This window comes from Peromyscus leucopus, chromosome 4 (genome assembly GCF_004664715.2).
Source record: "Peromyscus leucopus breed LL Stock chromosome 4, UCI_PerLeu_2.1, whole genome shotgun sequence".
Lineage (NCBI taxonomy): Eukaryota > Metazoa > Chordata > Mammalia > Rodentia > Cricetidae > Peromyscus > Peromyscus leucopus.
In genome coordinates, this window is record NC_051066.1 from 66704226 (window position 1) to 66716645 (window position 12420).

General features: G+C 39.8%; 1 protein-coding gene across 14 annotated transcripts in view; it reads left to right on the forward strand.

Moving 5' to 3' along the window:
* Celf1 (CUGBP Elav-like family member 1) overlaps positions 1–12420 on the forward strand; it is an 83748-nt gene that overhangs the window by 55372 nt on the left and 15956 nt on the right. For all 14 annotated transcript variants that reach the window (XM_028878851.1, XM_028878849.1, XM_028878850.2 and 11 more), the window contains 6 exons: positions 4631–4818; positions 7008–7090; positions 7453–7501; positions 9567–9701; positions 10578–10657; positions 11551–11712. In XM_028878851.1, the coding sequence (XP_028734684.1) occupies positions 4641–4818; positions 7008–7090; positions 7453–7501; positions 9567–9701; positions 10578–10657; positions 11551–11712 (687 nt within the window). In that variant the 5' untranslated portion in view covers positions 4631–4640. The remainder of the gene's footprint in view (positions 1–4630; positions 4819–7007; positions 7091–7452; positions 7502–9566; positions 9702–10577; positions 10658–11550; positions 11713–12420) is intronic.

The following is a 12420-nucleotide window of genomic DNA, read 5'->3' on the forward strand; positions in this document are numbered from 1 at the left end:
TTTATTTTGGTATTTTCAAACATGTACAATTATGTTTTATTTATTATACAATGCTTTTGTTATTTACCAATGTATACCATGCCTAACAGTGTGTTGATCTATATAAGTTAAGTGCCCAATACTTATTGGAAGCAGGAATGAGTCAGTAAATGATTGTAGCTCATGATCTCTATAGTGTGTTGATCTTCTCTGAAAATTTGAAGTATCTAGGTAGTGCCTTTCAAAGTGGTGGACTGCCTTATCCTTCACTCCATTGTGAAATACAGTAAAAAATATTTCCTTAAAAAAATTAGATGTGGCCAGGCAATGGTGATGCACACCTTTAATGCCAGCTCTCAGGAGACAGAGGCAGGTGGATCTCTTGAGTTCGAGGCTAGCCTGGTCTATAGAGTAAATTCCAGGACAACGAGGACTACACTACAACCAGGACTCTATCATGGAAATAATTAATTAATTAAAAAATAAGACATAGATTTATTTTGTATTTGTTATTATCAATTTTAATAGATATATAATGGCTTAATCCAATTTCTATGAAAAGGGAATTCTAAAAGGTTAAATTTGAAAGTTGCCTCTGATCTCTGGGCCTTAGTTCACATAGCACTGACCTAGACATTCTTAGGGATACTGAGTAGGTATACAAAAGGGGGTGAAATTGAAGAAAGAGAGAAGAATTTGAAGCTGGTCCTGTTGGTAAAAGTTCATAGTCTCAGGCACTAGGGAGTCAAAGTTAGGAGAAATACACAGATTACTGGCCAGTGCTGCCACCCTTTAATACAGTGTTCAAGTCTATCCTGGGCAAGTTAGTGAGATTCTGTCTCAAAGTAAAGAGAAGGCATATAGGCAGAGTACTTGCCTAGGATGTACAAGGCCTTAGGCTCAGTCCTCACAGTATATTTCCCCACACACACACACTCCGAGAGAGAGAGAGAGAGAGAGAGAGAGAGAGAGAGAGAGAGAGAGAGAGAGAGAGACAGACAGAGAGAGAGAGGTTTTAGAATCCTGAGTTCCTACTGGTTATAGATAAGTTGTAATTTGTGTATGTTAACCATTCTTTTGCTTCACACAGAATGGGTGATGATGTTAGTTAGAGATGGCATGCGCATGTGGGAGGGAAGGGCAAGCCCATTCAGTTGCAGCTTATAATGTAATATAAATGAATAAACCTGCCTCTGCAGAAAGAACTGTTAGCTTATTATTGAAACATATACTGAATACCTTTGAGGTTCTGTTAATCTTCTCTGGAATAGAACTACATGATGAGAGATTATCAGCATTTATTTATTTATTTATTTATTTATTTATTTATTTATTTATTTTTTTTTTTTATTTTTTTTTTTTTTTTGGTTTTTCGAGACAGGGTTTCTCTGTGTAGCTTTGCGCCTTTCCTGGAGCTCACTTGGTAGCCCAGGCTGGCCTCGAACTCACAGAGATCCGCCTGGCTCTCCCTCCCGAGTGCTGGGATTAAAGGCGTGCGCCACCACCGCCCGGCGAGAGATTATCAGCATTTTAATAAAACACTACTAAAACTGATAAAGTTGTTAGAGTCATGTTGTAAGAAACAACAGATCGATCACTACTTAATGGTACCTTCTTTTTTTTAATCATGGAAACCTGGTTTCTATTGGGACAGTAAGGTTAAAATGGTAAATATATATATATAAGTATATATAAAATGACCTACCATATTTCTTCCTCCCTGCTACTCCCTCCTCTCTTTTCCTTTCTTTGTTTTCAGTCAGGGTTTTTCTGTGTAGCCCCCTCTTTTATAGAACTCAGGATTGCCCAGCCTCCCTAATGCTGGAATACAGGTATATACCACCAGCCTCTACCTTCCACAGTTTTAAATTAACAGCATAAAGGAAAACCAGTAAGACAGTGTATTCCAAAGTAGGTTTTTTTTAATCATGTGTGTGGTGTATATATATCCATGTATGGATATGTGGAGGCCAGAGGGTGTCTTCTGTATCACTCTCTACTTCATATTTTTATTTTTTCAATTTAATTAACTAATTTATTGAGACAAGGTCTTACTGTATAGCCCTGACTGACCAGGAACTTGCTATGTAGACTAGGCTGACCTCTGTTTCCCAAGTGCTGGGATTAAAGATGTGCACTTCCATGCCTGACTACCACCACCACCACCATCATCATCATCGTCATCAATTATTTTGAGACAGTGTCTCTCACTGAACCTATAGCTTATCAATTAGGCTAGACTTGGCCAGACCAGCAAGCCTGCAGGAACTTACTGTCTGTTTCCAGTGTTGGTGTGCCAGACTTTTTCCATATAGATGCTGAGTATCTAAACTCCATCTTCATGCTTGCATTTTACCTCTGAGTCATCTGCCTATTTGCTTCCAAAATAACTTTTTAAGAGGATAGCGTGGCCAGTCGGTGGGAGGCAGAGGCAAGCAGATCTCTCTGAGTTTGAGGCCATCCTGGACTACAGAGCAAGTCCCAGGACAGCCAGGACTACACAGAGAAACCCTGTCTCGAAAAACAAAAAACAAAGAGGGTAGCTTGATCTTATGGCAATTATATTCTCATAGGAAGTGATAGCTATCTTTTTGTTGTTTTGAAACACATTCTCATTTAGCCACAACTGGCTGCAAATCTCTGTAGCCAAAAGCTCTTCCCTAAATTCCTGATCCTCCTGTCTTCACTTCCCAAATGTCAGGATTATAAGTGTGTTCCACTACCCCCAGGTATGATAGCTGTGCTTAAATTAAGAGTCCTCTTGTGTATAGCACTCATTTTTGGTGAGATTAATTGCTTAAAAGAATTTCAAAGGCTGGAGAGATGGCTTGGTGGCTGCTCTTCCAAAAGGACCTGGGTTCAATTGTCAGTACCCACATGGCATCTTACAACTGTCTGTAATTTCAGTCTCAGGATATCTGACGACATCCTTTTCTGGTCCCTGGAGGCACCAGGAACACATGTGATACACAGACATACATGCAGACACCATCCACCCATACATGTAAAATTAATTTTGAGAAAGGAGAAAGAATTTCTTGGAACCATTAGGAAGAAATTTCTTCATTTCACATAGCTATGAACCAGACCCCACTATACCAGATGAAGCTACAAGAATGAGCAGAAAAGCTGTGGACACACTCAGAGATAGAATGCTTGCCTGAGACCCTGAGTTCCATTTCCAATACTATCTTTAAGAAGGAAATAAAGAATAAGATTAAAGCCATTACTACCTTTGAAGAACTATCAGTCCTTGGGAAGATTGGATAAAGCTAGGCGATGATAAAAGATGTCAGCTATATAATAGAGATGGAAATTTAGTATTGTTTATATTCTAGAATGTCTCTAACTAATTAAAATGGAAAAATATTGAGAACCATAAGTACAGGGGTAAGTGTTGGCTGTATTTTTTTTTTTTTTTTCCTGTTTTTGAGATGGGAGCTTCGTATGTAGCTAAACTGGCCTTGAACGTGAGGCAGTCCTCCTGCACCTTCAATGCTGGAATTACAGGCATGCACACCACACCTAGCTTTGATAAGTGTGTGTTATTTACCCTCTTGATAACTACTTAATGCTGGATCCTGCAGAGGGGACATAGGTCAAACGGCTCCACAGATCCAGTATGTCTTGCTAGCTTTTAAGAGTTGAAGTTGTAAGGTGTAGATGTGAAATTTTAAGTGTGAGATCTTGAAATGGTGGCAAAGACTCTTAAATTTTAAGTATAAGGTCTTGAAATAGTGGGAAAGAGTTGGAAATGAACGCTAGTTTCTGAAGAAATGTTTGTGATGCAAGAATGCCCCAGAGTTCTCGACAGTTTACAGGCTAGGAATACAGGTATTAAAGTAGCAGTGTAGGTGTTATAGGACTGGAAGATTTTGTGAAATTTGAAATGGTTGTAGTTGGTGGGGAATCCAATACAGAGTCTCAGAGAAACAGCAAGTACTGGTTACATAATTCAGATCATTTTTGGCAGTTCAGTAGAGGTAAAGCACTATGTTTAAGACATCCCCTTTAAAGCTAGTATTCTGGAGAATCCTTAGTTTGGAGTTGGGAATGAAATACATCTGTTCTGACATCTGCTAGAAGGATACTGACAATGTTAGAGTCCTGATTCTTACCTGTAATCACTAGTCCTTTGTTACTACACATTACTATATATTTTGAAGTCCTTATTAGGCTGATAAAATGACAGATAAAATACTTGCCCCACAAGCCTGGCAACAAGAATTCAATCCCAGAACCCACATAAAAGAGGACAGAACTGACTCCAAAAAGTGGTACTCCAAACTCTGCACAGTGCTGTGACATATGAATATCCTTATTACTGTACATTAAGAGATAAATTTATTTGTATAGCTGTACTCAAATACTATTAAAACGATCTATCTTTGGGATCTTCACTTTGTAAGTTCTGAGATTTATTATATTAGACCAAGGCATAAGTGGCATTGTCAATGTCTTAATCAGAATGGTGAATTTAGTTTTGATATGTAGTAGAGTGGACAGACTAGAATTCAGGTAAATTAAGTAGAAGTAGTGAATGAAGTAGATTTTTCTCCTTCTACATTTTAAGAAAGTACTTGAAAATGTTTAGAAAGAAGAACCCCTTCTGGTACACAATATCTATAACCTCCTCCTTTATCTCATGCAGCTCAAAGAAAATGAACGGCACCCTGGACCACCCAGACCAACCAGATCTTGATGCTATCAAGATGTTTGTGGGCCAGGTTCCCAGGACCTGGTCTGAGAAGGACTTGAGGGAGCTTTTTGAGCAGTATGGTGCTGTCTATGAAATCAACATCCTAAGGGATAGGAGCCAAAACCCTCCTCAGAGCAAAGGTGAGGTGTCTTTATTTTATTTTTATTTTTATTATAGTTCATATATGTGGAGGTCAACGGACAAGTTGAAATACAAGTTTCTCCATTCTGTGGATCCCAGGCATTGAACTCAAAGGTTAGGCTTGGCAGGAGCTCCTTTACCAGCAGGCACTTGTACTCAGTGAACAGGCTTGCGGCCACGGCTGGGGGTGTTTTAACACACTGCACATAATGGAGTTTTAATTTGTTTGTTTTGGGTTTTTTGTTTGTTCGAGACAGGGTTTCTCTATATTAGCTCTGACTGTCCTGGAACTTGCTATGTAGACCAGGCTGGCCTCAAGCTCAAGAGTTCCTGCCTCTGCCATCTTGGTGCTAGGATTAAAAGCATGTACCACACCCAGCTGGGTTTTATTTTTAATTCCTATAATAATACTGTATATCTTTTATCTCTGATTGTGAGGGTATTTTTGTGTTTATGGGGGGAAGGTAGCCTTTTATATTAGCTATATTTTCTAATCCAAACATTTAATGCCTTAAAATATTAAGGTGACCACATGACAATGTTTTGTAAGATGCACCTGGGCAGTCCTGTATAAGTAAGTACTCACAGTGCTGTGTCTCATTTGATCTACGAATGGAATGCTTAAAATAGTAAACTAGCCACATGAGGTTTCTTGACTAGAGTAAACTGATGCTACAGCCCTTACAAGATAGTTGATCAGCTGAGAAGGGCTTGATTTAGGCAATTGGTTGGCAGTAGCCTACAAAATGGTTAGGGAAAGAAAGGTTAGGCTCTTCGAGAGATCACAGTAACATGTGCATTTTCAGGAGACCAGTAGTAAGTAGGCAACATTAGCTTTGCTTGTACATACAAACATACTCTTATTTTTCAAATGACCAATTTTATTGTGACTTTGTAAAAGCTATTTTCCAGTACAGATGTGAGGTATATGGTTGTTGTATATGCCCAAATTAATGAGTTAAAGATCTAGAAACAGATGAATGTTCTCCTCATGGCATAGTTAACCAAAAATAAAAGTTGTGGTTTCTGGAAATGTCTGGCTATACAACATTAATTTAAAATTTTAAGTATTGCATAATATTGAGAGAAAACTATTATATTTCATGATAACACACTGAAGTCCAAGATTTTTAAGACCCTTTTGTCTCCAGATACTAAACAAAGTACAAAATCTTCAAGACAGTGCCAAGTGCTGTGAGTAATAGAATTATCTGATGAGAATCAAGAATTCAAAAAATATTCTAAGTTCTTGTTCTTGAGTAATTTTATAATTTAATTAGTGATAATTACGTTTGAGTCATATGGACAAAAACTGGCTGTGAGAGGTTGGAGAGATACTATAGCAATTAAGAGCGCCGATGGCTCTTTGCAGAGGATCCAGGTTCAGTTCTCAGCATCCACACAGTGGCCCACAACAGGCTGTAAATCCAGTCCCAGGGGATCCAATGCCCTTTTCTGGCCTCTTCAGCACTCGGCACATATGGTACACAGACAAAACACCCATATACATAAAATAAAATCTTAAAAACTAGCGGTGATATAGGGAGTGATTTGTTCTGAGCAAGCAGAGAGAAAGGAGTTTCCAGGAAACCAGGCTGCTAGAATAAGGACTGTGTCTATGTCTTGTTCCTCAGCATATTACCTAGTTTATGATAGGATGGGTTAAATGTGATGGCACATAACCTTTGTAAAGGGAGCATTATAGACATACATGGTTGTATAGACTATAATCTCAGTTCTTAGAAGGTGGAGACAGGAGTTCAAGAACATTCTTAGCTAACATACCAAATTCAAAGCCAGCCTGTGCTACATGAAATTGTCTGAGGGTTTTGTTTTTGTTTTTTTTTTTTTAAGGGAAGGATTTTTCCAGAAAAGTAACATTGACTTGATGAACGGTGGTGGCATGTGCCTTTAATCCCAGCACTTGGATGCAGAGGCAGGTGGATCTCTGAATTTGAGGTTAGCCTTGTCTACAGAGTGAGTTCCAGGACAACCAAGGCTACACAGAGACCTTGCCTCAATTAAAACAAAACAAAACAAACAAACAAAAAAGATAGTGCTCTTCTCCTCCTCTTGAATTTTAATAAACTTATTCCTCTCTTAAAGTTCTGCAGTAGTGTAGTGATAGAAATGTTCTAAGTATTGTCTGTTTCCAAGGCACTAATTTTGTAAAATCTTGTTTTTTCAGGGTGCTGTTTTGTTACATTTTACACCCGTAAAGCTGCATTAGAAGCTCAGAATGCTCTTCACAACATGAAGGTCCTCCCTGGGGTAAGAGGCTCTTATAAGTAAAAATGGCGTTGTTTCAATTTTTATGCTTGGGACATGCTTCTGCACGTCAAGCACACAATGGGAAGCATTTTGGAAGAAAGGTAATTGCTGTGAAAAGGATTCTATAAAGGGAACATTTCAAAGAAGATAGACAAAAGTTGTCCTCACTGCCAAGAGTCTTGTGTATTTTAACTTTATGACTCACATTCTGTGTATTCTTATATTTTGTAAGTAAGATCATTGGGCAGCTATGAGTTTAGAGAATTCTAAAGGCTGTTGTTTTGGTATGCCCTTTAGAGTCTTTATATTTTTGAAAGCCATTAATGGGTTTGGAGAATAACACCAGTGGTTTTCCTGTTTAGATGCATCACCCTATACAGATGAAACCTGCTGACAGTGAAAAGAACAATGGTAAGCAAGCATGCCAAGTCTGCTCTGCATGAGATTCTTTTCTTTTCGTTTCTTAAGATACTTGTATTGAATTGTGCTATAAAAGTCTCTTTTGAGCCAAGTGGTAGTGGCACACACCTTAACCCCAGCACTCAGGAGGCAGAGGCAGGCACATCTCTCTGAGTTCAAAGCCAGCCTGGTTTACAGAGGGCGATCCAGGACAGTCGGGGCTGTTACACAAAAAAACAAAACCACAACAATTCTCTTTTGTCTTAATTTTGATAAATAAGTGATAAAAATAGAGTTAACAGAAATATTACATATTAGGATGAATTAGCCCTGTGTGGTAGTATTCAGTGTAGTTTCACACATTTAGGATTTTGAGGTCAGCTTGGGCCACATGAGACCATATTTCAAAAACAGTCAGATACACAAACAGAAAATCTAGAATGTCCTTGATAAGTATAGTTTCTTATGGACAGGTTAAGGAGGAAAGTGGACCAGCTGGGAAGCAAACCTGCTAGTGCTTTAGGACAGAGCTTCCTGAGCTCAGTAGGGACAAGGCCATCCATGATCAGTTCAGTTGCCAAGATACTGCACCCCAGCAATAAGCTGTGACCCAGGGACTTTTGGAGCTGGGGATGAACTCAGACTTAAAGTGTCATCTGTAAAAGCAAAATATAATGGAAGCCAAAAGAAATTAAAGTTGGTGGTCAGAAAGCTACAAATAACCTTTGTTTCACTCCCACAAGTGAAGTCTTTGAGAAAGCTGAACAAAACGTTCTGCAGGAAGCTCAGAGGAGAATTTGTCCTAAACAGCTTGGAAAAACTTGTGTAAAAACAGGCTGACCACCGGGCAGTGGTGGCACACGCCTTTAATCCCAGCACTCGGGAGGCAGAGCCAGGCGAATCTCTGTGAGTTCGAGGCCAGCCTGGGCTACAAAGCGGGTTCCAGGAAAGGCACAAAGCTACACAGAGAAACCCTGTCTCGAAAAACCAAAAAAAAAAAAAAAGGAAAGAAAAAGAAACAGACGGACCATCTCGGGGACTGTACTACTAACAGACTGCTATGCTTGGTGCTATCTTTGAGGACTTGGTCTTCCATAGTGAAGTTGTGGGAATTAGGCACAGTTCTCAGTAGAACCCACCTAAAATTACATGGCAGCTAACTCATTTAGTTTCATTTAGACAAAATAAAACGGAACAATGCTGTAAAAAGCTCAGAGGCTAGAATGTTCATACTGAATTCTCACGAGTTTCAGTTAGAAATACAAAGGACCCACAGGAAACAGAGGCAGGAAGATCTCTTGTTTGAAACCAACCTAGTCAGCATAGCAAGTTCAAGAACAGCCAGGGCTACATCGAGAGACCCTGTTTCAAAAAAGAAAGAGAGAGGAAAGGATGGAGGAAGGCAGGAAGATAGACAAATGACCAAATGCCATTCACAAATTAAGGGAGAATTTTTTAAGTACGTAAAATTTAAAATATCAGAAAAGGAAAGTAGAAAGTTTGCACTGAAGTTTTCTGTTCCTTGGTCACATCAAGTATAAAACCCTTTTCATGGTATTGCTAGAAAGAGCAAACATATCAAGTACATGACAAGATGCCAAAACCTTTGCATTTTATAACTACAAGATTAGCCTTTGTGGTAACCTAGGGCTGTCTGCTATCAAACAGATTGGTGAAGTAACTTGAACAAGAGCACAAATTCTCCATATTTTATGCAAATGCTTCCAAATATGTATAATTTTAAGATACTATTGATATAAAATTATGGGAGGAAGAAATGTGTCTTAGAATCTTCAAGATGAGCTGGGTGATGGTGGTGCATGCCTTTAATCCCAGCACTCAGGAGGCAGAGACAGATGGATCTCTGTGAGTTCTAGGCCAGCCTGGTCTACAGAGTGAGTTCCAGGACAGCCAGGGCCACACAGAGAAACCCTGTCTCAAAAAACAAAAGAAACAAAATAATCTGTGAGATGAGTGATATGAGATACAGCCAGGATTCAAACCCTTTGGCTCTTGACTCTGTACTACACTGCCTTTTAGTGATAATGTCCAAGACTTTTGTGTTTTACTCTTTTAGCTGTGGAAGACAGGAAGCTGTTTATTGGTATGATTTCCAAGAAGTGTACTGAAAATGACATCCGAGTCATGTTCTCTTCATTTGGACAGATTGAAGAATGCCGGATATTGCGGGGACCTGATGGCTTAAGCCGAGGTGGTACATTTTTATAGCTTTTAAAAAAGATACTTGTCTTAAATTGCTGTCTCTTAATTTAACTGTAATAGTAGAAGACAGATAGATGAAGGTTGGGTCTGCCACCTCTTGCTGTACACCTTGATCTTGTCATTCTTCTCACAATTGATCCCTTTGGTTTTCCTCCATTCTTTCTTTTTTTCTGTTGTTCTCTGAGACAGGGTTTCTCTGTCTAGCTCTGGCTGTGCTGGAACTCACTCTGTAGAGCAGGATGGCCTCAAACAGAGATCCGCCTGCCCCTGCCTCCAGAGTGCTAGAATTAAAGGTGTGTGCCACCATGCCTGACCAGTTGATCTCTTTTTGTTTTGTTTTATTTTAGACAGGGTTTCTCTGTAGCTTTGCGCCTTTCCTGGAACTCGCTCTGTAGACCAGGCTAGCCTCGAACTCACAGAGATCTGCCTGGCTCTGCCTCCCAAGTGCTGGGATTAAAGGCGTACGCCACCACCGCCCACTAGGCAAGCGCTCTACCACTGAGCTAAATCCCCAACCCCCGACGTCTCTTACGTATTTTTCCAGTCCTGCTTAAGGAGTTCTGTCTCCTCAATTTCTCTTGATTGCTGAAGATCTTGATGTCCAAAATGGGACAGTTTTCTCACATTTGCTTTTTAGCGTGAACTCTTTGCTTCTCCCTCAATCACTCTTTGCTATTTGTGGTTCCTTGGTAGCACTTAGTACCCTATCATGACATCTGTCTACTGAACCAGCTTGTAAAATCCTAAAACGTAGGCTCACATTTGTATTGCTAACATGGTAGTTAACACACAGTAAATTAGATGTTCAGTTAATGTCTGACAGATAAATCTCTAAACAAATGAATATTGATTCTTTGTTTACCAGGTTGTGCATTTGTGACTTTTACAACAAGAACCATGGCACAGACAGCTATCAAAGCAATGCACCAAGCACAAACCATGGAGGTAAGGAGCAGACAGGTGGAAGAGGACAAAAACCCCTTGTCAGGAAAATCCTTTGCACCCTGAAACTTAAAGGTCAATCTACTTTAAGGTATGAAATACTTTAAGTTTAAAATCATAGAACTCATTGGTTTAGAGCACATGATGATCTTGCAGAGGACCTGTGATTGATTCCCAACATCCACATGATAGCTCACAGCCATCTACAACTACAGTTGTAGGGGATTCAACACCCTCTTCTGGCTTCCTTGGGCACCATAAATGCATGTGGGGCATACCTACACAAGTAGAGAAAACACTCATGCATATAGAGTTAGTAAATACATCTTTGAAAAGCTAACTAACATTGGAACCAGATAAGAGAATGCTTAAAGGCCCAGTGATTCAGGCTAAGACAGGAGGAACACGTGAACCTAGTAGTTAAGAACCAATTTTAGCAACATGGTAAGACTTCCCTGTTTTAAAAATAATAAACAGAAAATGATTATTAGAAATAGTCTTGCCGGGTGGTGATGGCACACACCTTTAATCCCAGCACTTGGGAGGCAGAGGCAGGCAGATCTCTGTGAGTTTGAGGCCAGCCTGGTCTACAGAGCGAGTTCCAGGACAGACTCCAAAAGTACACAGAGAAACCCTGTCTCGAAAAAAACAAAAGAAAGAAAGAAATAGTCTTTTGCCACTGTTATCTATCAAAAAAGTCATTTGGGGGGTGGTAGAAATTAGAATGCAGCCTTCATATTAAAAGGATGATTTCCTTCTGCAACCCAAGAGGAATTTTGTTGTTTTAATGTGTGTGTGTCCGTGTCCGTTCGTCCGTGTCCATGTGTTTTTCTCCATCCATAGCATGCATGTAGAAGTCCGAGGGTATTTGACCCTTTGGTTTTGCTGTTTTCCAGGGTTGCTCCTCTCCCATGGTGGTAAAATTTGCTGACACCCAGAAGGACAAAGAACAGAAGCGAATGGCCCAGCAGCTCCAGCAGCAGATGCAGCAAATCAGTGCAGCATCTGTGTGGGGGAACCTGGCTGGCCTGAACACTCTTGGGCCCCAGTACTTAGCAGTGAGTTGTGGGGTTTGCTTTCTGCAGCTTGTGCAAGCTCTTGGCTGTTTTCTTCTACTATCTCTAGCTAACAAACCATGGCATTTGCAACTTTGGGCATGTAGAGATTTCATGTGAAAATTGATGTCTTGTCTGTCTCCTGTATGGTTTAATCTTGAGGCTTTTGCTACAATTCAAGTGAAATTATGATTTTAGTTTAAAGATCTATAAATGTCTCGTAATTCCCTGCCTCCGAGAGATATCCTCAAGAAATCTTCACTGTTCAGCCTCATTTTCCGTGTCTCTTTCTAGTGGCATCATCTTTTTTTTTTTGATTTTCAAGACAGGGTAACTCTGTGTAACCCTGGCTGGTCTGGAATTCCCTTTGTAAACCAGGCTGGCCTGGATCTCACAGGAGATCCTCCTGCCTCTGCCTCCAGGGTCCTGGGATTAAAGGCATGGGCCACCACCACCCAGCTCATCAAAATCTTTTATTGAGTCTTCCCTGAAAGCATGATTAATGTATCTTTCAGAGCAATGAAAGATCCTGAAATTAAAATGGATGCTTTTAAATGAGAAATATAGGTATATATTTGTTGTATTTGCCAAATTGTAGCTAGGTTTTCTTTAATTGATTTCTCTGTTAATGACTTTGAGTCATACAGTCTAAAAGAAGATCCAGCTGTAATCTATTATTTAGGTTTTAGTCAATAATAATCTCACAGGAGA